At 45.6% G+C, this 27,796-nt stretch overlaps 4 protein-coding genes across 4 annotated transcripts; 2 read left to right on the plus strand and 2 right to left on the minus strand.

Moving 5' to 3' along the window:
* Positions 1-3,923: 3,923 nt before the first annotated feature.
* NEF1 (no exine formation 1) lies at positions 3,924-7,656 on the minus strand. Its single transcript, XM_089608940.1, has 4 exons — positions 6,433-7,656; positions 5,778-6,349; positions 5,484-5,703; positions 3,924-5,409 (listed from the first exon to the last, which is right to left on the minus strand). The coding sequence occupies exons 1-4, from the start codon at positions 7,591-7,593 to the stop codon at positions 4,159-4,161; spliced, it is 3,204 nt and encodes a 1,067-aa protein (XP_089465066.1). The 5' UTR covers positions 7,594-7,656; the 3' UTR covers positions 3,924-4,158.
* Positions 7,657-18,255: 10,599 nt separating this feature from the next.
* Positions 18,256-22,000, plus strand: MCM2 (minichromosome maintenance (MCM2/3/5) family protein). Its single transcript, XM_089609496.1, has 11 exons — positions 18,256-18,971; positions 19,051-19,613; positions 19,687-19,878; positions 19,948-20,120; positions 20,202-20,507; positions 20,591-20,675; positions 20,761-20,901; positions 20,974-21,099; positions 21,188-21,370; positions 21,447-21,608; positions 21,692-22,000. Exons 1-11 carry the CDS (start codon positions 18,314-18,316, stop codon positions 21,812-21,814), a joined length of 2,712 nt encoding a protein of 903 aa, XP_089465622.1. The 5' UTR covers positions 18,256-18,313; the 3' UTR covers positions 21,815-22,000.
* A 1,318-nt stretch (positions 22,001-23,318) lies between these two features.
* On the plus strand, positions 23,319-26,627 carry RBOHD (respiratory burst oxidase homolog D). The gene is made up of 5 exons (XM_089609497.1): positions 23,319-24,033; positions 24,126-24,288; positions 24,427-24,475; positions 24,560-24,673; positions 24,752-26,627. Exons 1-5 carry the CDS (start codon positions 23,568-23,570, stop codon positions 26,471-26,473), a joined length of 2,514 nt encoding a protein of 837 aa, XP_089465623.1. The 5' UTR covers positions 23,319-23,567; the 3' UTR covers positions 26,474-26,627.
* LOC149403651 (SNARE associated Golgi protein family) lies at positions 26,611-27,536 on the minus strand. Its single transcript, XM_089609502.1, has one exon. It carries the CDS (start codon positions 27,356-27,358, stop codon positions 26,699-26,701), a length of 660 nt encoding a protein of 219 aa, XP_089465628.1. The 5' UTR covers positions 27,359-27,536; the 3' UTR covers positions 26,611-26,698.
* Positions 27,537-27,796: the final 260 nt, after the last annotated feature.

Consider the following 27,796-nt stretch of genomic DNA (forward strand, 5'->3'; position numbering starts at 1 on the left):
TAATGTGGGGCTGTTTGGTTAACTTTTCCAAAATCGTTTTCTGTTTTCTGATTCTAAATTCTAGAAAACAGTTTTAGAAAACTTGTTTGGTTATAAATTCAGAAAACAGATTTAGAATCATGTTTCTGTTTTCTTTGAAATTTGTTTAGAAAACAGAAAACAATGAAAAGTTGTTTTCTATTTTATCTCTATACAATTGAATGGAAAACATAACCAAACAACATTTAAAATATTCTGAAACGTAATTCTAAATCTGTTTTTTAAATTTAAAAATTAGAATCAGAAAACAGAATTTAAAAACAGAAAAGGAGTTTAGAAAACTAAACCAAACGGCCCCGTATATTTTATATTTCTGCGTTTATTTTTCTAATCTATCTAACAATATATGTTATAGAATAAAAACAACTTGTCCTTCGTAATTCATATTTCGTATGGTCTTTCAGTCTATAACAAAGTCAAACCGTTGGTTAATTGTCACATGAAACTCAAATAAAAAATTATTTTGGTAAAGTTCAAATATTATTAATTTATAAAAAAAGAAAAAAGAAAAATGAAATTAAAAATAAAAGAATCAAACACTCTCTCTCTCTGAGTTCAATCGGAGCCCAAAACAAAGAAGGAAGAGTCCGATCTTCTGACTCAAAATCACTTCAGCCGCCGAAGCTCCAGCGACTTCGAGGCGCCTCCGATCTCTGTACAACTTATGGTGGATTGAATGAAGCTCGTTAAGGAGGGACACGTTGTTACAAAGGTTCTAATTTAAGAGGCATAAATGTTTTAAAATATTTTCAAGATTCAAGCAACATGTTTTCAAAACATTTTCGTCCAATAATTTCAGCTTATGATCTATATTTTTCCATTTAGACGGGTCAAAAATATTGATAATTTTTTTTACTAAAATCACATTTATCACCCTTGGTGTCCATATCAATTTCCTCTTCTTCTATGATTTTTTCACTTTTTTCATCAACCATTACAATATCACATGTTTCATCGATATTAATCTCTTTATCTAGATCTTCTTCTACAACTACTTTGTTGGACTTGTATGATGAGCGTGGCTTTGAAAAGTTGGCTCAGGAAGATTTTTTTTATTTGAAAAGGGGTTTAGGAAGATGAATTGTCGAGCATATGGGTTGTTTAAAAAAATATTGTATATGAGTCTTATGGGACAAGTGGACTTGGTTGTCTTTTAATTTGCTTTGGTTCATGTATGTACTCTCTATTTTTTTTTATATTATATATATATATAATTTTTTTTGTGGGCCTTTTGAGAAAAAGAGACCTAAAGTCTTTGCTTTACCTCTCTTACAGATGGGCCGGGCCTGATGTATATACATAATAAAATGAAGAAAGAATTAGCCAACTAAATCACGAAGAGTGTAAGACTTGCTAATTAGTTAATATTTCATAAATTTTTCAGCATGTGGGTAAGAATATTTCGCTCTAATAACTTTTGATTCTTGGTTTTAAGTGTGGTCTAGCTATGAGCAGACCCCTAATATATGTTTGTCTTGAGGTCAAAAAATGTATCCAAGAATGCAATATAACATAAAAACATATCTAACAATATAGTAGTTAGTAAATTTGATACTTATATACAAAGACATAGACATATATACATGTATAAATAATATATAAATTATGTACGTGTATCATATTATAACATATAAATAATATCATATAATATATATTACAACACAAATACGTTAAAAAATAGAATAAATATCACTTTTGCCCCTGTAGTTTGCCACATTTTTCAAGTTAATCTTCGAACTCTCAAAACGATTTTTTTAATGCTCTAACTTTGTTTTTTAACTGTTTTAGTCCTTCCGTCAAAATTTCCGTCAAAAATTCTGTTAAATGAGTTACGTGATCAATTAAATGAGGAAAATTATATTAATGCCCTCCCTCAGTTATACTTATACCCTTATTCCCTTTTTTTTATTTATTTTCTTGGTTTTAAATGTTAAAAATATTAAAATAAAAATTAAAAACACGCCCTCCCCAATCTCTCCCTCTCTCTCCACGCAAAGTTTATTTGCAGACCCAAATTTCTGTGAACGATGAGCCCATCGACTTCAATGGCTGCCCTTCTTCCTGGAACGTCGTCTGCAGCAGGGGAGCCGAGCTAGGTCTCTTTGGTCGATGAGAGTCTTTGCGTTGAAGGATTCGTCGACGGTTTCGGTGGAGCGGAGCGAGCTGTTGATGAGGTTGGACGAGAGATCCAGGAACCGGATGGCGGTGAAGCCGCTCGGGAGATCGTCGGAGAGGTAGTTGTTCCGCAGCGACACGGCGGTGAGGTTAGGCGACTGGCCGAGGTTCCGCGGGATCCTTCCCGCCAAGGCGTTGTCGGAGAGGTTGATGGTTTTGGTTTACACCTCAATCGAAGTTTCAAAAGATTGTTAGAGAGACAGAGAGACTTTGATTGTTAATGCGAAATCCACAGACATATATACAGATTCAACGATTCTGAGAACGTCCGTACCGGAAACAAACTCGCCGGCGGTGACGTTAATCCCGAGAAGAGAGTCAGAGTCTCCTGAAGAAACTAAATGGCCGTTGATGGCTTTGATCCGACGCTGAGCCGCCGAGGAATCCATGAAAGCTCGGCTCAAAGTTAAACGATTTCTCTATTAATCCGGAGGAAAAACGAACTCAGATTTCTTTTTGTTTCCCAAAAAACGAAACACAGATTATTATCGAGAAGACGAATAAAAAGAGATTAGAATGGCACGCAATCCAATGTTTTTGTTTTTGTTTTTGGTATTCTTTTTTTTTTTTAATAAATTGTTATTTTAAGAAAACTTTTTATTAAACAATTTCCTTAAAACAATCTTACTATATTGCCCCTTGTTTCATTGTCACGTGATTAAAATATGCTTATTTGACTGACAGAGTTATGCAAATATTGACGGAAGGACTAAATGGGTCCAAAAACAAAGTTCAAATATGAATACGATCGTTTTCAGAATTCGAGGACTAACTTGAAATATCTGCCATAATATAGGGGGCAAATATGTCATTTATTCTAAAAAATAATGTGCGTGTTTACAATTAAGTAATTAAAGAATAAATTTTCATGAGGTGGTAATATGAAAGCCACTTATTTGGTGTTATTAGGATTGTCTCGAAAATAATCTCATTACTTAGGTAATCACATTTTTGGGAATCTTTTTTAACATTAACTCATACCAAACAAAGTCATTTTAAGATATCCGAAAATGTAATTAACATTACCCCAATCAAACACGCTATATCTCTACCAGATTTTCATTAATGATACCATGCATATATGATCAAAAGTCTTTTTTTTTTAAAAGTAACTTGGTTGGCGAAGATTGAAGCCACGACTTTTATTTTAGAGGTGGTGTGAAATTATCAATTAGGCTATGATAGATACTCCAATCAAAAGTCCATTGAATTATGCTAATATTTTTTTTTGCATCTAGTAATTTTTTATTGACAAAAAACTTTTTTCAATTAGAATTTCAGCGTTTTTTCAAGAGCGATTAAATAAAGGATGTATTTAATGACAATTATAATCATTAAATAAAAGTTTATTAATGGAATGAAAAAAAATTCAGAGAATCCGCTGAGATCACATGAATGACATTAAAAAATTACACAAATGTCAGATTGAAAATTAATTGATTCGCCGGGAGGGAGGGATATATCTTTACATAACAAATTTAATAAGTAGTCTAGTGGTTTATAATCAAAACATCCACTCCTTTCCTGGAGTCATATGATAGCTATACGTAGATCAAGACTATCTGAGAGCGTTGTAGTGATCGTCACGTGACTCTCTTCTTCTTTCAGTACATTGCCTTCTCTATCGTCCTTCCTTGGACCTCTTGGCTTTTGGTGTTTTAGTCATGGCCTTCAAGCCAAGCTCTTTAGAATAGCCTGCTGAGATGGCCTCAATTTCAAGCCTGAGAGTTACTCGGCCATATCCATACAAAAAAAAAAGACAGGGACTATGACAGACATGAGCTACTTGGTCATGGATTCGAATTAAAACTATGAAAGAAACAACTTTCTTTCACCTCACTTGAAAATTTCCCAAAATTAAACATACAGATTGTACAGTTTACAGAGACAGATCTGAGAGAGGAAGAGAGAGTGTATGGTGTGTCTCTACACTATATCTAATAACTAGATGAACTTCAAGCCTGAAAGGTGTTGCTGTCTAGAGATTAGATACTGCGCCAATGTATAAATAATTCCCAAGACACCCAATATCCTCACTTTCAAGACATCCGTTATTATTATGGATGGGAGGTTGAGAGGCATGGTTATGAGCCGCGTCATCGAGTTGGCTTGCTTCGTGTCCCCCCACACAAATCTGTTGAACAGGATGTGGCTCGGGAAGGTGAGGATGAGCAGCGCCAGATTCTTGACCGCGAAGAACCAGTCGGGCCCGCCGATCTCGAAGCCCCACCCGGCGTTCCCGTGCCACACGTCCTCCCATATGCCGTAGAGCGCAGTGAGGACCAAGTAGGCGGATATGACCACCGTGACGGGGAAATACCTCTGCTTGTCCCCGAAGCCGGCCACAAAGTCCGAGTCCTGGTTCAGGAGCAGCAAGACGGGCGCGAGGAAGAAGACGGCGCGGTTGGAGCCGCCGGTGAGGGTGGCGTTGAGGACGAGGCATATGGCGAAGCACATGAGCGTGGCCACGTTGCCGACAGCTGGCATCCAGGCTCCCTCGGCGGCCGTGCGCTTGATGGCGACGCGGCGCTGCTGCATGAACCTCATCCTCGGAGGCGCGGAGTGGGCCTTGTCTCGCACCGCCAGGCTCAGCTCGTACTTGATCCCCAGAGCCACGAGCATGAACACGGCGGCGTACAGCCCCAGAAGCGACATCCTCGCTCCTTCCACCGCCAGGAAAGCCGAGAGCTTCCTCTCCTCCTCCCCTCCCTCGATGAACATCGCGTGGCCCTCCAGCAGGTACGTCACCGGCAGAAGAGCCACCAGCAGAGCAAACACCCACGGCAGCAACTTCGGGCTCGACGCCGACGGAAAGTGGGTGAACACCACAAACACCGACGCGCACACCATGATGGCCACGTGCAATATTCCCGCCCGCAGGAAGTACTCCGCGGCGATGTAGACGCCCAGAGCCACCCCCATGGCTACCGAGTACAACAGTCTCACCTCCACCACGTACTTGATGGGGATGATGGATGTGACCGCGGCCAGAGTGAGCACGAGCGCAGCGATGAGGAGCCACGCCGGCCACGTCGGCTTCGGCGCCACAAACCCGTATATGGAGATGTCGTCCGCAGATTGGCGGGCCGCTTTTATTAGGTCCGACCGGTACGTCCACGACAGAGGAATGGGCGGCTGCATCAGGATGAACAGCAGCCCCGTTGCGATTATCAGCACTAGGTACCTCTTCGCAAGCTGCAACACACAATCACCGCACGTTACTTGCTTGCAATATCTACGACGTGAGATACGAGAGAGCGAGAACGTACCATGGCATGGGAGAAGTGCAAGGCGACGATGGGAACGCAAGCCAAACCCGTCAAAACGATACAGAAACCGAGGAGTAAGCCATCGGACGGAGCTCTTCCGTTCCACCACTGGAGGGCCTCGAATATTGTTTCGCGGCAAAACCAGACGGACAAGGCGACCACGCCAGCGTGTGCGTAAGCCTGCAAAGGTTTCATCTTTGACCCCATTCTCGACCTGTCTCTGGAGAAGTGCATTTCTTTCCACATTAGGAATGAGCAAAGAGACGTTGGTTTAGATGGTACATAGATACATACCTGTAGAGGAGGAGGGGCGGAGAGACGGCTAACAAGAGGAGAGCAGTGAGCCATACAACAGATTTGGAAAAAATGAAGAGCATAGCGAGCTTGGAGAGATAGAGGCAGGTCAATATCCAAACTGCCTTGGCACCGATCCTGCGGTCGGCAGAGAGGCGCCTGGTGAGAGCAAGGCCGACGAAGGTGGTGAGAACGACCATGTAGCTCGGGTACATGACCTCTTCGTCGAAGCCGTAGTAGTATATGCCGGAGTAGTTGAAGAAGCGGTTCTCGATGTGGCAGAGCAGCAGCGCGTGGGAGATGAGACCCGCCTCCGTGAGGAAGGCGAGATTGGCAGGCAGAAGGGCGAGGCCGGGAACGGCCATGGCGACGATCACGCTGCCGGTTATGAGCTTGCAGAAGGACTTGAGGGACATGCCCGCGATCCAGATGTTGAGATCCCAGAAGTTGTGCATCACGAACCACATGACCATCAAGCTCCCCAGAACCACAAAGGCAAAGTAGGCCGCGAGGCTCTTCTTGGTGAGGAAGCGAGCCAGGTAGAAGCCCGCCACGCACGGCAGCGGGATGAACTGCACTCGTATTCACTCATCACAGTGTCACACTTTCAAGACAAATGAGATGATGATACATAAGTCAAGCATAAATTACATACCAGGATGGGGAAGCCGACGAGGAGGGCGGCGGCGGCGCTGACGAGGAGGGCGAGTGCGGTGAAAGCGAGGGAGGAAGCGGCGTCGGAGATGAGGCCGAGGGAGAGAGCGCCTCCCCCTCCGGCGGCTCCCAGCAAAGCGGTGGTGACGAGGATGTAGCTGAAGGGGGGCGGGACCTGGATGTAGCGCCCAAAGGAGTGGAAGACGACTCTGACCTCGAGGCAGATCACGATCACCGCCACCGCGATGGGCCCGTTGGTGCGCCGGATCTGCTCCGCGCTGGACTGGGTGACCCACCAGAGGGCCCCGCGCGTGGACGCGTAGAGCTGGAAGAGGAAGGGCAGGAAGAAGAGGAGGAGGAGGTCGGAGACGAGGAGGGCGCCGCGGTGGTGGGTGGCCACGTGGAAGACCAGCGGCAGGAACAGCAGGTGGAGGGAGTGCACGCACGCCTCCAGGTGGCCCAGGATGCTGCTGACGTGGCCGCCGCCCTGGAACTTGGACGCCTGGTTCGTCTTCAGCCCCGACGCCCTCGGCACCGAGTAGACCCAATAGAGGAGGCAGTTCCAGGCCATCAGGTAGTACGACGCCGACACGGAGAACCCCACCGCCGCCACGGCCGCCCACGCCAGCAGCGCCGCCGCCGGGAAGGGCACGCAGGCGAAGAGCACGCGCTCGAGGGCGGCGGCGACGGGGGCGTTCTCGAGGTGGATCCAGCGGAACTGGAGGGAGGCCCAGAGTCCGATGAGGAAAGTGGTGAAGGCGCAGAGGAGGGCGGCGAGGGCGGAGAGGGGGAGGGAGTTGAAGGAGTAGATGTCGGCGCTGAAGAAGAAGGCGATCTGCGCCGCCACCAGGGACGCCCACACCCCGAAGAACCCGCCGCTCTTCAGCTTCATCGAGTCCAAGATGTACGACACCATCAGCCCCACCGTCAGAGTCGCCGCCACCGCCGTGCCGCCCAGGTCCAGCAAGATTGCGCCGCACGGCACCAGCGCCACTGCCATCCGCAGGTTGTGCCCGAACGAGCCCGCCGATGCCGATCCCGGCGCCGATCTGGAGGCGGGGGTAGGGCTCCGGAGGAAGGGGGAAGCCGCCGCCCCATTGCTGTTGAAAGACGGCGCCACGTAGGGCCTGAAGGTGCGGGTCTGGAGCTCCGGTGGGATCATGGTGTTGCTGAAGCGAGTGATCTGTTCTGTCTATCGGAAATGCCCATTGTTGACTCCAATTGCGTCTTTCCATTCCATCCCCCTCGCACTGGGCCCACTACCATCGTCTCTTCGGCCCATTATCACTTTGGCTGTTGTTTCACCCACCTGCACACTTACTTGTGCCCATTGACTATGGCCCAAACACATCTACTACTATCTATTTGATAACATTTTTCCTCATTTTTTCACCAAAATCATAATTTGGACAATTCTACCTAGTAAGTCAAATGTGCAAATATTTTTTTCCCTTTCTATTTGCTTTATTTCTTTCTCATTTTCCCTTTACCCTTCACCATAATCTCTCTCTCGTCTTCGACCCCAATTCCTGCTCTCTACCCCTAATGCACACCGATTCCTTGTTCACCTAAACTTGAAGAAAATCAAATCCCCCGCGATCAAGTCGAGCAAACCAAAAAGCACAAAGTTAGACCCCCATGATCTGAACGAGCATACACAAAGGTCATCTATGAAAAAGACAAAGAAAAAACTCTCCAAGACTATAAAGTTTATGGCACAAGTCACACATGACACTAGGGGTTAATGTTATGCTGTTATTTTTCACAAGTGAAAAATTACACTCCTAATAAAAAAAGACAAGCAAACGACTCTTAAGGCGGAGTCACAAAAACGGCTCTGAAAGTTGAATCTCAAACGAATTTGAAAGCTACGTCAAAAACGACTCTGAAGGCTAAGCTACAAAACGGCTCAGAATTGGTATTTGTTTTAGTTACAATTATACGATAGTATTCATGTAATTGAAGAACGTTGACAAGTTGCTACCAAAAGTAAAATATTATAGGGAGTTTTCCAAAACTAGGAGTAAATAGAGGGCAAATGACTTTTTTGGACGTTTTTTTTAAAAGGTCAGCAATAGGACCTCTTCATTTATTTCTATTTATGTAATTACCATTATACCCTTATTTATTTTCTATTTATTTTTTTTAAGAATCCTAAAAACTAAACCCTACTCTCAATCTCTCCTTTCTTTTCATTTCGGCTTCATCTTCTTCTCCACTGCACTTGTTTCATCTCCTCCATTGTCTCCGTCGCATCACCTCCATTGGCGTCGTGTCCCATTGTCGTCGGGGTGTCTGGATCTCAGCCGGCGTCCGTCCTCTCTCTCAAACTTGACGGCCATCCCTCATCTCTCTCTTAGTTCGCGCCGTCCGTCGTCTTCCAAGGCCACCCACCTTCGCCGCCGTCTCTCTCTGCCCTTTCCGGCGCAGCAAGCTCCCACATTGACACTCTTTTCGCTCTTTATTCCGGTAAGCTCCCTCATACATAGCCATTTCGTTACAGTGTTTGTGACCAACATTGTCACGAAAGATTCAGCATGACTCAATATTTTCGTGACAATATAGTCACAAAACGAAATTATTTCGTGACTGTCACGAAACTAAATTATTTCGTGACACCCATAGTCACGAAAGCTTCAGCATGACTCCATATTTCGTGACAATATAGTCACAAAACGAAATTATTTCGTGACACTATTGTCACGAAATTAAATTATTTCGTGACACCCATAGTCACGAAAGCTTCAGCATGACTCCATATTTTGTCATTGCAGACTTTAGTTTCGTGACACTATTGTCACGATATTAAATTATTTCGTGACACTATTGTCACGAAATTAAATTATTTCGTGACACTATTGTCACGAAACTAAAGTCTGCAATGAAAAAATATGAACGATATTATATAATATGGATTCAAGTGCTTACTATATATCTGCGCATATAATAAAGTTTTATGAGAAAATAATTTAATGTGACTTTATCTCCACTATTTGTAGTTATGAAAGACATTCATACCTTCGTCAAGCATAGCGGTAGATGGGTGAAACATGAACGATACGAGGCTGGCCCTGGGTGTGCAGTGGGAATCTTAATACCGGCAAAAGCAACGTACGAGGTGTTTATGCAGCTATTGTATGCCACGCTCAATCGCTCACCTAAAAATCAAGTCCTCCGTGTTTCTTATGAGACAGAAGGGTCGGTACCCCCAGTAAGTATTGACTCCGACCTAAGTTTGAAATGTTACTTGCATCTTCGGAAGGAGAAACCGGACAGATCCAAATTTACTGAACAACTAACTTTGGAAGTTAGGTAAGAAAATTTATTTTAGCATTTACGTACAAAAGTTAGGTAAGGAATCCTCATATTTATCCGACCTTAAATATTTACCTCAGATCAAACTGATAATATTGTTCGAAAGAGTCTAACGGTGAAATGGACGCTAAAGATCCAACGACGAAGGGAAGCGATTCGAGTAAAAAGGTGTCGACGGTGAATGAGACGTCGGAGATGCCTTCAGGAAGTAGAAACTCGACCGCGAGATATTACATGATTCCATATCCGCGCCCTCCCAGGAAATTAAAGAAGCGTCATGACATGAGCGACGCTGAATACAACGAGTATGTAGAGATGCATGCAGGTGAGGATTACAAATCTCCGGTTTTGATGGCTAACTCCGTTCTTGAAGAAATATTCGGCGAGAATTGGGAGGAATTTTTGAAATCAAAGGGAGCTATTATCGAAGACCATAAAGATTTGCCGGCTTGCCAAAGGGGGGTTGACGGAAAGAAATAAAATGTAGTTCGAGATGAGGTACTCAATATTTACAATGTTTTAATGTTTTAATGTTTTGATTTTAATTCCGTGACTGGTATGTCACGAAAACGTACCGTTTCGTGACTTGAAAACTTCATTTTCGTGACAGGAACGTCACGAAATCCCCATGTTTCGTGACGGGAACGTCACGAAATCCCCATGTTTCGTGACGGGAACGTCACGAAATCCCCATTTTTCGTGACAGGAACGTCACGAATTCCCCATGTTTCGTGACGGGAACGTCACGAAGTCCCCAGTTTTCGTGACAGGAACGTCACGAAGTCCCCATGTTTCGTGACAGGAACGTCACGAAGTCCCCATTTTTCGTGACAGGAACGTCACGAGATCACTATTTTGCGTGACAGGAACGTCATGACATTCCCTTCTAGACTCTTAAATGAGTTGTTTTGGGAGGACTACCAACGCTATTAATAAAAAAATTCCAACATTAAGGAGAAATTAGAGTTGAAAACGAAATGTCGGACGACATGACGTTCAACCTCATTCACCTATGTTCATATGTTTATTAGAGTACTTTAAATTCTGTCCCTTTGAGATGATGAAATGAAATGGGACAAATGAATGTATGTTAACAACACTTCACGATACAAAACACATTAGCTCGTCAAGATGTTCTAGGTAAGTAGAACTCACTTACCATTTATCCTTCTCATATTTTCTTGATATTCAAGGTAAGTAGAACGGCTGTCCATTTATTTTTCAAATTTTATCATTTTAATATTCATAACAACCATTTATCCCCTACGACGGATTTAATGAAAAGAAGAAGAGATTTCTCATTAAATTCCATCAAAGGGAACAATTTCGTGACTGGTATGTCACGAAAACGTACCGTTTCGTGACTTGAAGACTTTATTTTCGTGACAGGAACGTCACGAAATCCCCATTTTTCGTGACAGGAACGTCACGAAGCCCCCATTTTTCGTGACAGGAACGTCACGAAATCCCCATTTTTTGTGATAAGAACGTCACGAAGTGCACAATATTCGTGACAGGAACGTCACGAAATCCACATTTTTCGTGACATGAACGTCACGAAATCCCCATTTTTCGTGACAGTAACGTCACGAAGTGCACAATATTCGTGACAGGAACGTCACGAAGTGCCCCTTTTTCGTGACAGGAACGTCATGACATCTTATAGACTCTTAAATGAGTTGTTTTGGGAGGACTACGAACGCTATTAATAAAAAAATTCCAACATTAAGGATAAATTAGAGTTGAAATCGACATGTCGGACGACATGACGTTCAACCTCATTTACCTATGTTTATATGTTTATTAGAGTACTTTAAATTCTGTCCCTTTGAGATGATGAAATGAAATGGGACAAATGAATGTATGTCAACAACACTTCACGATACAAAACACATTAGCTCGTCAAGATGTTCTAGGTAAGTAGAACTCACTTACCATTTATCATTCTCATATTTTCTTGATATTCTAGGTAAGTAGAACGGCTGTCCATTTATTTTTCAAATTTTATCATTTTAATATTCATAACAACCATTTATCCCCTACGACGGATTTAATGAAAAGAAGAAGAGATTTCTCATTAAATTCCATCAAAGGGAACAATTTCGTGACTGGTATGTCACGAAAACGTACCGTTTCGTGACTTGAAGACTTCATTTTCGTGACAGGAACGTCACGAAATCCCCATTTTTCGTGACAGGAACGTCACGAAGCCCCCATTTTTCGTGACAGGAACGTCACGAAATCCCCATTTTTCGTGATAAGAACGTCACGAAGTGCACAATATTCGTGACAAGAACGTCACGAAATCCACATTTTTCGTGACATGAACGTCACGAAATCCCCATTTTTCGTGACAGTAACGTCACGAAGTGCACAATATTCGTGACAGGAACGTCACGAAGTGCCCCTTTTTCGTGACATGAACGTCATGACATCTTATAGACTCTTAAATGAGTTGTTTTGGGAGGACTACGAACGCTATTAATAAAAAAATTCCAACATTAAGGATAAATTAGAGTTGAAATCGACATGTCGGACGACATGACGTTCAACCTCATTTACCTATGTTTATATGTTTATTAGAGTACTTTAAATTCTGTCCCTTTGAGATGATGAAATGAAATGGGACAAATGAATGTATGTCAACAACACTTCACGATACAAAACACATTAGCTCGTCAAGATGTTCTAGGTAAGTAGAACTCACTTACCATTTATCATTCTCATATTTTCTTGATATTCTAGGTAAGTAGAACGGCTGTCCATTTATTTTTCAAATTTTATCATTTTAATATTCATAACAACCATTTATCCCCTACGACGGATTTAATGAAAAGAAGAAGAGATTTCTCATTAAATTCCATCAAAGGGAACAATTTCGTGACTGGTATGTCACGAAAACGTACCGTTTCGTGACTTGAAGACTTCATTTTCGTGACAGGAACGTCACGAAATCCCCATTTTTCGTGACAGGAACGTCACGAAGCCCCCATTTTTCGTGACAGGAACGTCACGAAATCCCCATTTTTCGTGATAAGAACGTCACGAAGTGCACAATATTCGTGACAGGAACGTCACGAAATCCACATTTTTCGTGACATGAACGTCACGAAATCCCCATTTTTCGTGACAGTAACGTCACGAAGTGCACAATATTCGTGACAGGAACGTCACGAAGTGCCCCTTTTTCGTGACAGGGAAGTAACGAAGTTGCCACTGTTCGTGACAGAGAAGTAACGAAATCCCCTTTTTTCATATAAATCATATGAATTGTATTTCATATAATCACATCCAAAAGAGTATAGAGTTACATATTTAATAATTTACTGGCCCCTATACGTACTTATAAAACATAGACCATGTCTTAGTGACGACCTTGTCACACAAATTCTACAAAGGAGAATTAAGAGTCACACCGCCATCACAAAGACATTCCAAAACAATACACTTCACCCTATTTAAAAAGTTTGGATCACTAATCGCTTCTCCTACTTTCAATTCTCTTCGTCTGACTCAACATTGTTTGCCATCTTTAATGCCCCGTGCTTGTACAACTCGGTTGCCATCTTCTTTCTGTACATGGAAATATTGTCTTGATGCAAACTACTCACCGGAATCCCATGGATCATAAATTCGGCGGCCTTTACGCAAAACATGCCACAGTCTCCCCTGTTCATGGTTGCTTACTAGTATTAAATATACATCAAAATAGAACATGATATGAGAAGAGATCTTACCCATTGGATTGTTGTGGCATAGGCGCTATTACTATTTTAAATGGCTCCGAGTTGCCATCTCCCAAACCGACGACGGCCAACACAATGAGGATAAAATCCGCCATCATCTGTATGCTATCACGAACATTGCGTGCATACTTCGAGTCCATAGAGTCGTATATTGTTAGCGCTCTACGGCTTAGGGAAATTACGACAAGGAGCCAGTGGTCCGGCACATGGACAGGGACGTAGATAGTGTTAACATCTGCCCATGGAGTGTTTGCAAAACCTGTTTGTTTTTCGGCAGTTATGTAGTCAAGCACAACTAAATGGTCCGTCCAATCAAACACGTCCTTGTTCTTCGCTTTGGACCAAGCATCATGGCATCGGGTGAGCATTGGTAGAAAGTACGAGTTGGTTGTCGTAAACGGCTTTCGGACATTTCCATACTTCCCCTTCTTTCTCAAGTAGTAGAAAATGACGTCCATATGCTGCAAAATAAAAAATTCACAGAAATCAGTGACATATAAGTGTTCACTTCGTGATAATATTGTCACCAGATTCTTATCTTCATGTGGTGACAACAACACAGTTTCTGGTGACAATGTTGTCACGTACTAAATATTAACAACAAATAAATGCAGTTGACTATTACATGAAGTTCAAAAAACCAAATAAAAAACAGGTCACAACAAATAAATCCAGGTTCAGAAATTCAGTGTCACGACATATAGAATTTATTACATGAAGTTCAAAAAACCAAATAAAAAACAGGTCACAACAAAGCTAGAAAAATCATGGTTTTATCTATTTACATTGACACAAACAAAAAACAAAAAACGTCACGAAGTGCAGTGGTGTTTGTCATCCCTGGCTCTAAAAAACCTGGTTGAGCGGACGTACCTCTCCCGTAAGCCACTCAACCGGGGTCCACAAAGAGTAAAACCACGTCTTCGATGTAATCTCAACCACCGTAAAATGGAACGAGGGAGATAAATCTTCTTCTGGTGACTTGTACTTCGGACTGCTGAAAAATCACAAGTATTAGATCTCATTTTTATTTAAAATTACCAGACAATATATGTAAGAAGGAGAAAGATACTTACGCATTTTTGTGATTCGATTTAAGACCAACTTTAATCCATTTAGCCATTGCTGCAATATCTCCCACAGAAATCTCGTCTTTAGGGTAGGAGAATGGATAGACTGACGGTGGCCGAAGTGGTCGTGTGAACCTCGTAAACACAGCCGGCGCGGGTGTCGGTGTGAAGACCGCTGGCGCCCTCCTATGGCGAGTAGGCTTTTCATCAGATGATGAAATCATTATGAGCTTTCCAGGCATCTTCAACAACGAGGAACAGACCTCATCAGCCGCCTCTGGACGTCGCACAGGCGTTTTAGACTCCTGGGTCTCTTCAGCTCGGGCCTGGTCCTCGCCGGCTTGGGTCTGGTCCTCGCCGCCATCAGCGTGCGTTTGGTTCCTGTCTACTTCTTTTGGCCCTTCATCTTCAGGACCTCTCCCACCGTCTTCGTCGTCTTCACTATCATCTTTTTTCTTCTGCAGATCATCTTCTTTACATTGGCCTCCAATAGATGGCTGATCTTCATCATTTTTCTCGGCTTCTTTGTTCTCCAACTCATTTGATTTGTCCACAACTACTTCTTCCTTCTCCTCTTCTTTGTCATTCTCCTCTTCTTTGTCCTTCTCCTCTCCCTTGTTCTCTTCTTTGTCCTTCTCATCTTCTTTGTCCTTCACTTCTTCTTTGTCCTTTTCCTCTTCCTTGTTCTCTTCTTCTTCTCCTTGCTTCTCCGTCACCTCCTCCTCATATTTCTGGAGGTTGACAAAATCATCATCCTGAGATTGTTGCTTGTCCAGAACCTCTTTCAAGGTTTCTGAAATGGATCGCATTTCAGTGGAAAACTGCTTCTTCCACTCAAGAAACTCAATTCTGAAATGTTTCAGATCCTTTTCCATTGCGGACATGCGTATCTGCAATGTACAAATAATTTTGTATGAGAATAGAATCACGAAATTAAGTATTTTCGTGACATACAAGTCACGAAATCAATTATATTCGTGACATACTTTCGTGACGTAGATGTCACGACATCACGTATACTCGTGCCATAAAATCACGAATTTACTTTACTTAAGAAACCATTACCTCAATTGATGATGATGCAACAATGTCTTCTTTTTTCTTCTTCCCCCTCTTCTCAGAAGGGCTCACAACAGTCCTCGCAGTTTTCGCAGACTCTACCTCACCACCGATCGGCTTGAATTCGATCTGGAAGAGGTCCGAAGTTAATCAAAATTTAATTAAATGTACATATTCTTATCAATCATATTCATACCTCTTGGAATCGAATCTTTTGTAGTTGGGACTCCAAGACCTTCCCTGATTTAGTAGCCCAACGCCTCATCAGCGGCGTTGCGTCGGCAACGAGTATTGAGGCGAACTCCAGCTCCACGAATCGTGGGATGCACTCGTAACCCCATATCTGGAGTGGGAGCACGAAACCCGGCAGGTGGAGTTTTGGGTTCTTACCCTCCTTGATGGTCTTGGCCTTGCTCACAAAGCCCACGATAGAACCTAGAAAGAAGTTCCAGGCGACGTCTCCCCATGGGTAGTTGTTGAAAACAACCGGGTCATCCACCATTTTGATGTAGCTATCGCAGGGGAGGTTGACGGTCTTCTCGGCCGCCAAGAGAACATTGTACAGAAAGTGGAGGAGGAGTAGTCTCACCCTCCTCTCATCTGGCCATTCGTGGCTACTCTCAAGGACTGCACCAATGTTGGCCCTTTTCCGGCAAAGAGCACCATTACAGAAGGTGACATTGTATAGCCCTCCCTCAACCACATTAGCGTACCGTGGTTGTTCTGCGTAGTTTTCGCTGAATCTTAACCCTGTGATCAGGGAAAAGTGCTCTTTGGTGAACTCGCGGGGTCTTCCACCAATCTCCATGACCAGAGAATCGTTAGATGCACCGGCCTCATCATAATAACCAGATCTCAACACCAAATGACTTATTATTCTGGACGATTTTGTTATCAAGGGCATGTCTAGAAACTGCCCAAAACACGTCTTTTTGAATAAGTCTTTTTGGTTGGCGGTCATGCCGGTCTCCTTTTCGAAATCGTCCAAGTTCCCATGGAAGTTGAACGAGTAGCCGGACTCTATTTCATCTTCTTTTATCCTTCGTATGAAACCCTAAAAATTACAACATTAAACACATAAAAGTTAAAACATTAAACACATATGAGTTGGAACATTAAACACATAAACATTGTGGTTTTCGTGACAATTGTGTCACGACATTTCTGGGTTTCGTGACTCTTGTGTCACGAAACTTCTGCGTTTCGTGATAATTGTGTCACGACATTTTTAGGGTTTCGTGACACCTATGTCACGAAATTTATGGGGTTCGCTACAATTGTGTCACGAATTTCAGGGTATCGTGACATAGTTGTCACGATACCCAGAAATTCGTGATATAGTTGTCACGATACCCAGAAATTTCGTCACATAGGTGTCACGAAACCCATATATTTCGTGACACAATTGTCACAGAAATCCATAAATTTCATGACACAATTATCACGATACCCAGAAATGTGTGACACAAAACAATTCATAGAACCTACATCTAATATGAGCAAGCCTAGAAAAATCTAATTTTCTTACAAAATACACACATAATCCCCAATAACGTAAAAAATGAACACTTTTGTCAAACTAACAGTTACATGAAACACACAATAAACATGCAAACCCATGAATCAACACAAAATCCACACATAATCAACACAAAATTAACATGCAAGTAAAAAAACTCACCTTCTGATGTCTCTCGGATGTACAAGGAACAGAGGAGTCAGAATTTGAAGGCGACTCAAGAACCACCTTCCTCTTCTTCTTCGGCGGCGCAAGAACCTTCTTCCATTTCTTCGCCGGGGAGTTTTGCATTGGTGACTCCGAGCCAAAAGTCACGCGTGGACTCCGACGCGGGGATGCATGCGTCACTGGAGGTGGAGTTTCAGCCGATGATTGAGGAAGACTCCTCTTTTTAGGGTTTGGTTTTGGAACTTTAGGGGGGCGTTTGGTCGGCGACTTGTTCTTTATCTTCATTTCTTGGGCGAAGAATGGACGAGAGTGACGAAGAGATTATGGAGTTTGAAAAACAAATCGAGACGATTTGGTTAAGGAAGTTGGACGGTTTTTTTTTTTGTCGCTCGCTCTCACTCTCTCTCTCTCTCTTCTGGTTAAACTCGGTCAATGAAGAAATGAAGAGGAAGGTGACGTGGAGGCAAGGTAAATGAAGAGGAAGGTGACGTGGAGGCAAGGTAATAAATCCGGTCATTAATAAAATAGTAACATTTTTTATTTAAATTTTAATATTCACGGGGGTAAAAGGGTAATTACATAAATCAAAATTAATTACCAAGTCCTATTTGTGACCTTTTTGAAAAAAAGTCCAAAAAAGTAAAAAGCCTTTTATTTACTCCTATTTAGAGCAATTTCCCAATATTATATAGAATTATTTAGTACACCTTACCGGTCTTTTTCATGACCGGCTTATGGGCTAAGCCCAATCATTGGGTCAGGTCTGATAAATTGGATCGGGCCTTTTTACTCAGTTAAGAGGCCGAAAAGAAGCGGTATCGTTGGCGGGAAACGTTCCCGCCAAAAAGCGGGGGGTTGGAGCCGAGGGTTTATAGGCAAAGGGGAATAACACAGAGAGGGAGGAGAGAGACAGAGCGAGGCGACGCGAAGAGAAGAGAGAGAGAGAGAGAGAGAGAGAGAGAGAGAGAGAGAGAGAGAGAGAGAGAGAGAGAGAAATCGTCTGAGATGTCTGCGAATTCGCCGTCGACGCCGGAAACGCCGACATCTGGCGGGGGATTCAACACAGACCAGCTGCCGCACACGAGCGATGAGGCTGACGTGGACCCGGCGGTGCTCCCGGAAGACGAGGCGATGGCGGCGGAGGAGGAGGAAGAGGGCGAGGATCTGTACAACGACAACTTCCTGAACGACTACCGGCGCATGGACGACAACGACCGCTACGAGTCTGTTGGGCTGGACGAGTCTCTGGACGACGACCGCGATCTCGACCAGATCATGGCCGACCGCATCGCCGCCGAGCAGGAGCTCGACCACCGCGACGGCGAGCGCCTCCCCTCTCGCAAGCTCCCCCATCTGCTGCGCGACCCCGACACTGACACCGACGACGCCGAACCCCGCCCCTCCAAGAGGCCTCGCGCCGCCGCCGCCTCCACCGACGGCGACGACGACGAGGGCTCCGACGCGGACGACGACGAGGGCTCCGACGCCGACTTCGAGATGTACCGCGTGCAGGGCACTCTGCGCGAGTGGGTCACCCGCGACGAAGTGCGCAGGTTCATCGCCAAGAAGTTCCGCGAGTTTCTGGTGACGTACGTGAATCCCAAGTACGAGAAGGAGAACGGAGAGTTCGAGTACGTGAGGCTGATCAACGAGATGGTGTCAGGTTAGTAGAATGCTGAATTTGGAAATGAAAAAAATTGTGTGGGGAATTGAAATTGTGGGAATTGTGGGAATTTGGACAGCGAACAAGTGCAGCTTGGAGATAGACTACAAGCAGTTCATATACATCCACCCGAACATAGCGATATGGCTGGCGGACGCGCCGGCGTCGGTGCTGGAGGTGATGGAGGAGGTGGCGCAGAAGGTGGTGCTGCGGCTGCACCCGAACTACAGGCACATCCAGGGCAGCATCCACGTGCGCATCGCCAACCTGCCGGTGTTCGACCAGATCCGCAACATCCGGCAGATCCACCTCAACACCATGGTGCGCATCGGCGGCGTCGTCACGCGCCGCTCCGGCGTCTTCCCCCAGCTCCAGCAGGTCAAGTTCGACTGCTCCAAGTGCGGGGCCGTGCTGGGCCCCTTCTTCCAGAACTCCCACTCCGAGATCCGCGTCGGCTCCTGCCCCGACTGCCAGTCCCGCGGGCCCTTCTCCCTCAACGTCGACCAGACCATCTACCGAAACTACCAGAAGCTCACCCTCCAGGAGAGCCCCGGCATCGTCCCCGCCGGCCGCCTCCCCCGCTACAAGGAGGTCATCCTCCTCAACGACCTCATCGACTGTGCCCGCCCCGGCGAAGAAATCGTACCATTCTTCTGCTTATTCTTCTCTTCTTTACATGCTCGTTCACTCACTCACTTGTGCTTCGATTGCGCAGGAAGTCACCGGCATTTATACCAATAACTTCGACTTCTCTTTGAACACCAAGAACGGCTTCCCTGTCTTCGCCACCGTCGTCGAAGCAAACTATGTCACCAAGAAACAGGACCTCTTCTCCGCCTACAAGCTTACCAAGGAAGACAAGGACGAGATCGAGAAGCTCGCTAGAGACCCCAGGATAGGAGAAAGGGTATGAGCTTAAACATCTCCGTTTACATTATGCTTGCTGCTCTCCCTTCACTGTGGTTTTTTGGTTCAGATCGTCAAGTCGATAGCTCCGTCAATCTACGGCCACGAAGACATTAAGACTGCGATAGCGCTGGCCATGTTTGGAGGGCAAGAGAAGAACGTGGAGGGGAAGCACCGACTGCGAGGGGACATAAACGTGCTCCTTCTTGGTGATCCGGGGACAGCCAAATCGCAGTTTCTCAAGTAAGAATGAGGCGGGTCAGAGTTTGTATAGTCAGGCGAGGCAGGTTGATATTGATGTGTGTTTTTGATGCGTGAGTTCAGGTATGTCGAGAAGACTGGGCAGAGAGCGGTGTACACGACGGGTAAAGGAGCTTCGGCGGTGGGGCTCACGGCAGCGGTGCACAAGGACCCAGTCACGAGGGAGTGGACCCTCGAAGGCGGGGCCCTCGTTCTCGCGGACAAGGGCATCTGTCTGATCGACGAGTTTGACAAGATGAACGACCAGGATCGCGTGAGTATCCACGAGGCCATGGAGCAGCAGAGCATCAGCATCTCCAAGGCTGGCATCGTCACTTCCCTCCAAGCACGCTGCTCTGTCATTGCCGCTGCAAATCCCATCGGAGGAAGGTATGCAACCCAATCACTTCTCTCCAAGGCCAGCTTTCACCACAGACTCTTATTTTTTTTATGTGCTTGTGTTTGTGTTTTAGATACGATTCCTCGAAAACGTTCACACAAAACGTTGAATTGACGGATCCCATCATCTCTCGGTTTGACGTGCTCTGCGTGGTGAAGGTATTATCTGTCTCAAACTGTTGCCCTTGCTTATATTACACTCAAAGACTTGTATTTCGGTGCTGACATGGAAGCAAAATCGCAGGATGTGGTGGATCCGGTGGCAGATGAAATGCTTGCAAAGTTCGTAGTGGACAGCCATTTCAAATCGCAAGCCAAGGGAGGCACGATGGACGACAAATCCTTTGGCGAAGCCCCAGAGGATGACTATGCAACAGACACAGAGGTATATATCTCGCTTGATGGCTTGCTGTGTCTTTGTAGCTATCTGCTCATAACTGTTCTTGTGTTTACTCAGATAATTCCTCAAGATATGCTGAAGAAGTATATTACGTACGCGAAGCTGAACGTGTTCCCAAGGTTGCACGATGCTGACATGGAGAAGCTAACGCATGTTTATGCAGAGTTGCGAAGAGAATCCTCGGTAAGGAATACGTATATATATATAGATGAGATGATAATATAATTGGATGAATGAATTGAGAGTGAGTAAGAGATGTTGTGTGGTGTAGCACGGGCAAGGAGTGCCGATAGCAGTGAGGCACATAGAGTCGATGATACGGACGTCGGAAGCGCACGCGAGAATGCATCTGCGGCAGCACGTCACTCAAGAGGACGTCGACATGGCCATCCGCGTCTTGCTCGACTCTTTCATCTCCACTCAGAAGTTTGGTGTCCAGAAAGCTCTCCACAAGGTACCACCACCACTTCTTACTTTCCCTTCATTCCTGTCCCATCTAACCAACCAAAATTGCTCATGTGTTTTCGCAGAGCTTCCGAAAGTATATGACCTTTAAGAAGGATTTCAATGAGCTGCTTCTGTATCTTCTGCGAGAGCTAGTGAAGAATGCTCTGCATTTCGAAGAAATTGTGTCCGGTTCTGCTTCAGGCCGTAGCCATATCGATGTGAAAGTAGAGGATTTGCGGAGCAAGGTAAGCTACGCAACACGTTCAGAGTGTTTCTTCGCTGCACTTTATACGCTTCTTCTGACTTTGGTTTCAACAATGTTGTACAGGCACAGGAACACGAGATCTACGATCTGAAGCCTTTCTTTACGAGCACTCACTTTTCTAGAGCCAAGTTTGTTTTGGATGAAGAGCGGGGACTAATAAGGCATCACATTCAGAATGCTACATGATTTTGTATTACATAGGAATCTCGACACTTATTTATTTAATCATAGTTGGGTTTCAAAATTATTGTAATGCGCTTTTCCCCTCTTAAACAAGTTTCTTAGTACAGTTTGCACTGTGGAACGAGTGGCAAATACTTTTGGTTTTGGGTGGAGTAATGGTTGATGATCTCACATTGCATGTGCATGCTTTATTATTGGTGGTCAATGGAAAAAATAGGGCACGTCTTTCTTCTGCGTATATAGAAAGACCATACCAAGTCTGAGAGTTGAATTATTTGACACAAAGCGCGTTAGCCAATCCCACATTCAACAACCCATTCTCATTCACTTGCCTTTGGAACAAAATATTTATTGTTTTCCAAGCTCAAAATACTCCGTACGTATCATATAGTCTCTACTATTCAAATCATAATTCTTAAAAAATGAAATATTTCTTTCTTGTATTAATTTCAAATAACAATTCCTTAATAGTACTAGTAAGTAGTAATTACCGTGTCTTACGAGTGTCTACAACCGCAATAATAATCATTTTAAAAAAAGAAAACAATATTTGACACGCCGCCTCTTGCGGCGTGTATGAATGAGGTGAATAGTGTGGTTAGACTAATGTTATAAAAAAATGTTTTATGTGTTGGAACAGTCAACCCATATTCCTCAATTTTATTAAATGACATCATATAATATATAGTATTAGTATGTCTTCATTTTCATACACGACTTCCTTCCAGTTCGATTTAAAAAAAAAAGCTTCTTCGTTTATTATTCATCATTAATATAGTTTTTATATTTAAAAGTTCATACCATGGTCAACAAATTCCAACTTTCGCTAGAGTAGATTTAAAATATCAAAGTGCTTTGACCTGCTCTATTAAAAGATAATATAAAATAATAATAATTATATTGTATTTATTATAAAACTAATGTTAAAAGAGACTCAACGAACCTTAAAAAACATATTTTCAGGATTAAACATGAACAAATAGTAAAATGTCTGATATTGTTTCAAAGTAAATATTAAGAAGTTGTGTCGTTTATGCTTAACTTGAACATGAGTCTACTTAATGCCTAATTGAATTTTGATTTTGCAATTTAGTAACGCACACCACAAATGCGCAACTTTTATAGACCTTTCTGATAATTCCTATGAAAATGCAAGCAAGTTAGAATTATGCGACAACAATAATTGTTGTTGGAGAAAGTAATTAGAAGAAGGCAGGGCTTAGGGGCTTTTAGGTCTAGGGCTGCATGGTCGTTCGATCGCGTTTGACCGTTGTAGCTTAGTTTCCTACAACTTTCTGATTTATTTGTTGCGTATGAAAACAGAATACAATACAGAGCCTCACTGACTTTGACTTTGGAATTGGATAGCATTCTATATATATTTGTATGGTTATAATTTTAGAAACTTCAAAATTTACTATTGTTGACATAAGAGTGGTAGCCATCGTCTTTTTGTCATTTTTCATCCCACCCGCGTCCCACCATATTATATATGTATATATCTCGTTGATATTTTTCAACCCATTTTACTTATTCTATCTCTCTCTTTACACATTATCTTCATCATCTTCATCTTCTTCTTCTTCTTCTTCTTCTTCTTCTTCTTCTTCCTTCTCTCTCTAAAACAGCATATTAATACAGGAAGGAGGTGCAAAGAGTTATAATTTATAAGGAGAGTACTTTGGTCCGTACGTAAACATAGAATCAAGTAATTAGGTGGATATATATATATATATATATATACTAATTATTTGGGATGAATAAGAGCGAAGAATTGAGGAAGGTGAACTGGCCGGAAGAAGGAGGTGGCGATGAGGAGAAGGCGAGATCATCGAGCGGTCCTCTGATGAGCGTGGGCAGCGTGAGATCGACGGACGAAGCGTACGTGGAGATCACTCTCGACATCAGAGACGACTCCTCCGTGGCGCTCCACAGCGTGCAAGCCGCCGCGGAGGATCCCGATTTCTCTCTGCTGGGGAAGCGCGGGTCCGTGAGACGCAGCTTCAGGCAGATCTCCCAGGAGCTGAAGAAGCTGACCTCGAGGCGGGCCCCGTCCGGGAGGCGCTACGACCGCACCAAGTCGGCCGCGGCCCACGCCCTCAAGGGCCTCAAGTTCATCGCTGCCAACTCCAACGCCTGGCCCGACGTCGACGCCCGCTTCGACCGTCTCACCGCCAACTCCAACGGCCTTCTTCCCTCCTCTCTCTTCGGAGAGTGCATCGGTATGTATTGCTCATATATATCCTTTCTACATCAGATTCCTGAATATGTACATATATACATGTATGTTGATGATGATGATGTGGTGTTGCAGGGATGAACAAGGACTCGAATGAGTTTGCGGGGGAGCTGTTCCGGGCTCTGGCGCGCAGGAGGAACATCACCGCCGACTCCATCAGCAAAGCCCAGCTTCTTGACTTTTGGGAGCTCATCTCGGACGAAAGCTTTGACTCCAGGCTCCAGACTTTCTTTGACATGTAAGCCCTCCTTTACATTTTCCTTATTACCTACCGCACTCACCATATATATATATATATATATATATGGTCTTTTTTTAACATTCGTTCATTCATTCATTGCGAGAACACTGATTTAGTGGTGAATGTTTGGTACAGGGTGGACCAAGACGCTGATGGCAGGATCACTGAAGAGGAGGTCAAAGAGGTAATTAGCTCAATTAGCCGCCTCTTTTTTATTCTTATTTTCTTTTCATATCATTATTTATTAACATGATGACGTGGTTATCAGATCATCAGCCTGAGCGCTTCCGCCAACAAACTGTCTACGATTCAGAAGCAGGCGGAGGAATACGCGGCCCTCATCATGGAAGAACTCGACCCGGAAAAGCACGGTTACATCATGGTAATTAACACACTGTTTCGCTCTCTCACATTACGTACGTTGTATGGTCTCATAAATGACATGAATGTGATGTTATAGGTCCACAACCTGGAGATGCTGCTTCTGCAGGCACCGCACCAGTCGGTGCGGGTGACGGACAGCCGGCTTCTGAGCCAAATGCTGAGCCAGAAGCTGAAGCCGAGCGTGGAGAGGAATGTGGTGCGGCGAGGGTGGGTGAACCTCAAGTACTGGGGCTACGACAACTGGCAGCGCATCTGGGTGGTGGCGTTGTGGGCGTGCATCGTGGCGGGGCTGTTTGCGTGGAAGTTTGTGCAGTACCGCAACCGGTCGGCGGCGTTCGGGGTGATGGGGTACTGCGTGTGCGTGGCCAAAGGGGGGGCCGAGACCCTCAAGTTCAACATGGCCCTCATCCTCTTCCCCGTGTGCCGCAACACCATCACCTGGCTGCGCAACCACACCCGCCTCTCCCTCGCCGTCCCCTTCGACGACAACCTCAACTTCCACAAGGTCATCGCCGCCGCCATCGTCCTCGGCGTCGCGCTCCACGCCGGGGCCCACCTGGCGTGCGACTTCCCGCGCATCCTGGCCGCCACCGAGGACGAGTACGAGCCCCTGCGCCCCTACTTCGGCCACGACCAGCCCGAGAACTACTGGTGGTTCGTGAAGGGGGTCGAGGGGGTCACCGGGCTCATCATGGTGGCCCTCATGGCCGTGGCCTTCACCCTGGCCACCCCGTGGTTCAGGCGCAACAAGCTCAACATCCCCTACAAGCCCCTCAAGAAGCTCACCGGCTTCAACGCCTTCTGGTACTCCCACCACCTGTTTGTGGTGGTGTACGCGCTGCTGATCGTGCACGGGATACACCTGTACCTCACCAAGACGTGGTACGAGAAGACGACCTGGATGTACGTGGCGGTCCCCGTGGCGCTGTACGGCGGGGAGAGGGCGATGCGGGCGCTGCGGTCCAGCATCAAGGCGGTGAAGATCGTGAAGGTGGCGGTGTACCCGGGCAACGTGGTGGGGCTGCACATGACGCGGCCGCAGGGGTTCCGGTACAAGAGCGGGCAGTACATGTTTGTGAACTGCTCGGCGGTGTCGGCGTTCGAGTGGCACCCGTTCTCCATCACGTCGGCCCCGGGGGACGAGCACCTGAGCGTCCACATCCGCACACTGGGGGACTGGACGCGGCAGCTGAAGACGGTGTTCTCGGAGCGGGCTCAGCGACAGGAGAGCTTCCCGAGGATCATGATCGACGGGCCGTACGGGGCGCCCGCGCAGGACTACAAGAAGTACGAGGTGGTGGTGCTGGTGGGGCTGGGGATCGGGGCCACGCCCATGGTGAGCATCCTCAAGGACATCATCACGAGCACGGGGGGCGGAGAGGGCCCGCGCAAGGCCTACTACTACTGGGTGACGCGGGAGCAAGGGTCGTTCGAGTGGTTCAAGAGCATCCTGAACGACGTGTCGGAGGCGGACAGGGAGGGGGTGATCGAGCTGCACAACTACTGCACCAGCGTGTACGAGGAGGGGGACGCCCGCTCCGCCCTCATTGCCATGCTGCAGTCCCTGCACCACGCCAAGAGCGGCGTGGACGTCGTGTCCGGGACCCGCGTCAAGTCCCACTTCGCCAAGCCCAAGTGGCGGCAGGTGTTCAAGCGCGTCGCCCTCCACCACCCCCACTCCACCGTCGGCGTCTTCTACTGCGGGCCCCCCGCCCTCACCAAGGAGCTCCGCACCCTCTCCTCCCACTTCTCCCGCAACACCTCCACCAAGTTCGACTTCCACAAAGAAAACTTCTGATTCCAATTCTCTTTCATTCTTAATTAATTAGACATATTCAACCTCAACTGTGTTCATTGCATTCAAATTATATAGCCCCTGCTTGCTTTATTATATGCTTACTTGTGTATAATGGTTTTGTTAAAGAAGAGAAAGAATCAAGATTGAACAATAATATACTGTGTGCGTGCACTAAGGCAGACAATTAGGAAGGAACAAAGTGTGTGTAGAAAATAATGAGAATGGTTAGATGGAATGGGAAAGAGCGGAGTAGGTCTTGATCCGCCAGGAGATGAGGAGGCTGGAGAGGACGCCCAGAAGAGGGAAGAGGTAGGAGGAGAGGGAGGAGGCGGCGGCGAGGCTGCCGAGGGAGGCGTTCTGGAGGATCATCGGGAGGCAGCCCAGGGCCGTGGGGGCCAGGAAGTCCAAGAGGAACCGGACCTCCGTCGCCGCCAGGGAGTAGTTGATCACGTACGACGGCACCGGCGAGAAGCGCGCCAGCAACACGAACCTCCAGCCGTCACGCTCCACTCCTCGCCACACCACTCCGAAGTACTTGTTCCCGCGCGCCTTCTCCATCGCCCACGTCCACCGCCGCAGCACCACCCGCGCCACCAGGAACGACGCCGACGCCGCCGACACCTTCGCCGCGAACACGCACGCCACGCCCCTCCAGAACCCGAACACCAGCGACGCCGCCGCCTCCAGCAGCACCGCGTACGGCAGGCACAGGCACAGCGTCGCCGTGTGCATCGCCACGTACGCCGGCATCGCCCACACGCCCAGCCTCTCCGACCACTCCTCCACCGCCCGAACCGCCGCATCCTTCTCCATCCCGTACTTTCTCCCCGCCACCGCTATCCCTACCACCGCCGCCGCCGCTGTCATCTTCCACCATTTCCCCATTTCTTCCTTTCCGCAAACAGATCTCACCTTCCCCGGGACTCCATCCTACTCATAAGTCATATTCGCGGGCCTTGAATTTTCCACGCTACTCTAAGCCCATTTCACATCTCTGACTTTGCAATCAATTTATGCGAAGCCCACTTTGTTCAATTTTACCAATAAAATAAAGCCCATTCACCTAATATAATAGGAGAGATTTGCATAAAGTCACAAACTCGGCTCCAAATTGCAAATGAGTCACGACGAAAAAAGATGTTGCATAGATATCACTTTGATAAAAAATAGGACCAAAATACCCTTACGCAGATTTCAAAGTAGACTCACAGTCAAATATTTCGAAAAAAAGTAGACTCACAGAAGAAATTACAAAAAGTAGACTCGCAGTTGAAATTACAAAAAGTAGACTCACAGAAGAAATTAAAAAAAGTAGACTCACAG

The sequence above is a fragment of the Urtica dioica genome, chromosome 3, assembly GCF_054948205.1.
Source record: "Urtica dioica subsp. dioica isolate 48M chromosome 3, U.dioica_male_clone48M_v1_H2, whole genome shotgun sequence".
In the NCBI taxonomy this organism is placed as follows: Eukaryota; Viridiplantae; Streptophyta; class Magnoliopsida; order Rosales; family Urticaceae; genus Urtica; species Urtica dioica.

Coding starts and splice junctions, on each gene's coding strand:
- NEF1 (XM_089608940.1), bottom strand. CDS start 7,593: ATGATCCCACCGGAGCTCCAGACCCGCACCTTCAGGCCCTACGTGGCG. Junction 5,704..5,777: donor CCGCCCCTCCTCCTCTACAG/GTATGTATCTAT, acceptor GCACTTCTCCAG/AGACAGGTCGAGAATGGGGT. Junction 5,410..5,483: donor TGCACTTCTCCCATGCCATG/GTACGTTCTCGC, acceptor TGTGTGTTGCAG/CTTGCGAAGAGGTACCTAGT.
- MCM2 (XM_089609496.1), top strand. CDS start 18,314: ATGTCTGCGAATTCGCCGTCGACGCCGGAAACGCCGACATCTGGCGGG. Junction 18,972..19,050: donor GATCAACGAGATGGTGTCAG/GTTAGTAGAATG, acceptor GAATTTGGACAG/CGAACAAGTGCAGCTTGGAG. Junction 21,609..21,691: donor TAGAGGATTTGCGGAGCAAG/GTAAGCTACGCA, acceptor AATGTTGTACAG/GCACAGGAACACGAGATCTA.
- LOC149403651 (XM_089609502.1), bottom strand. CDS start 27,358: ATGGGGAAATGGTGGAAGATGACAGCGGCGGCGGCGGTGGTAGGGATA.
- RBOHD (XM_089609497.1), top strand. CDS start 23,568: ATGAATAAGAGCGAAGAATTGAGGAAGGTGAACTGGCCGGAAGAAGGA. Junction 24,289..24,426: donor CTCCAGACTTTCTTTGACAT/GTAAGCCCTCCT, acceptor TGTTTGGTACAG/GGTGGACCAAGACGCTGATG. Junction 24,674..24,751: donor AAAAGCACGGTTACATCATG/GTAATTAACACA, acceptor GTGATGTTATAG/GTCCACAACCTGGAGATGCT.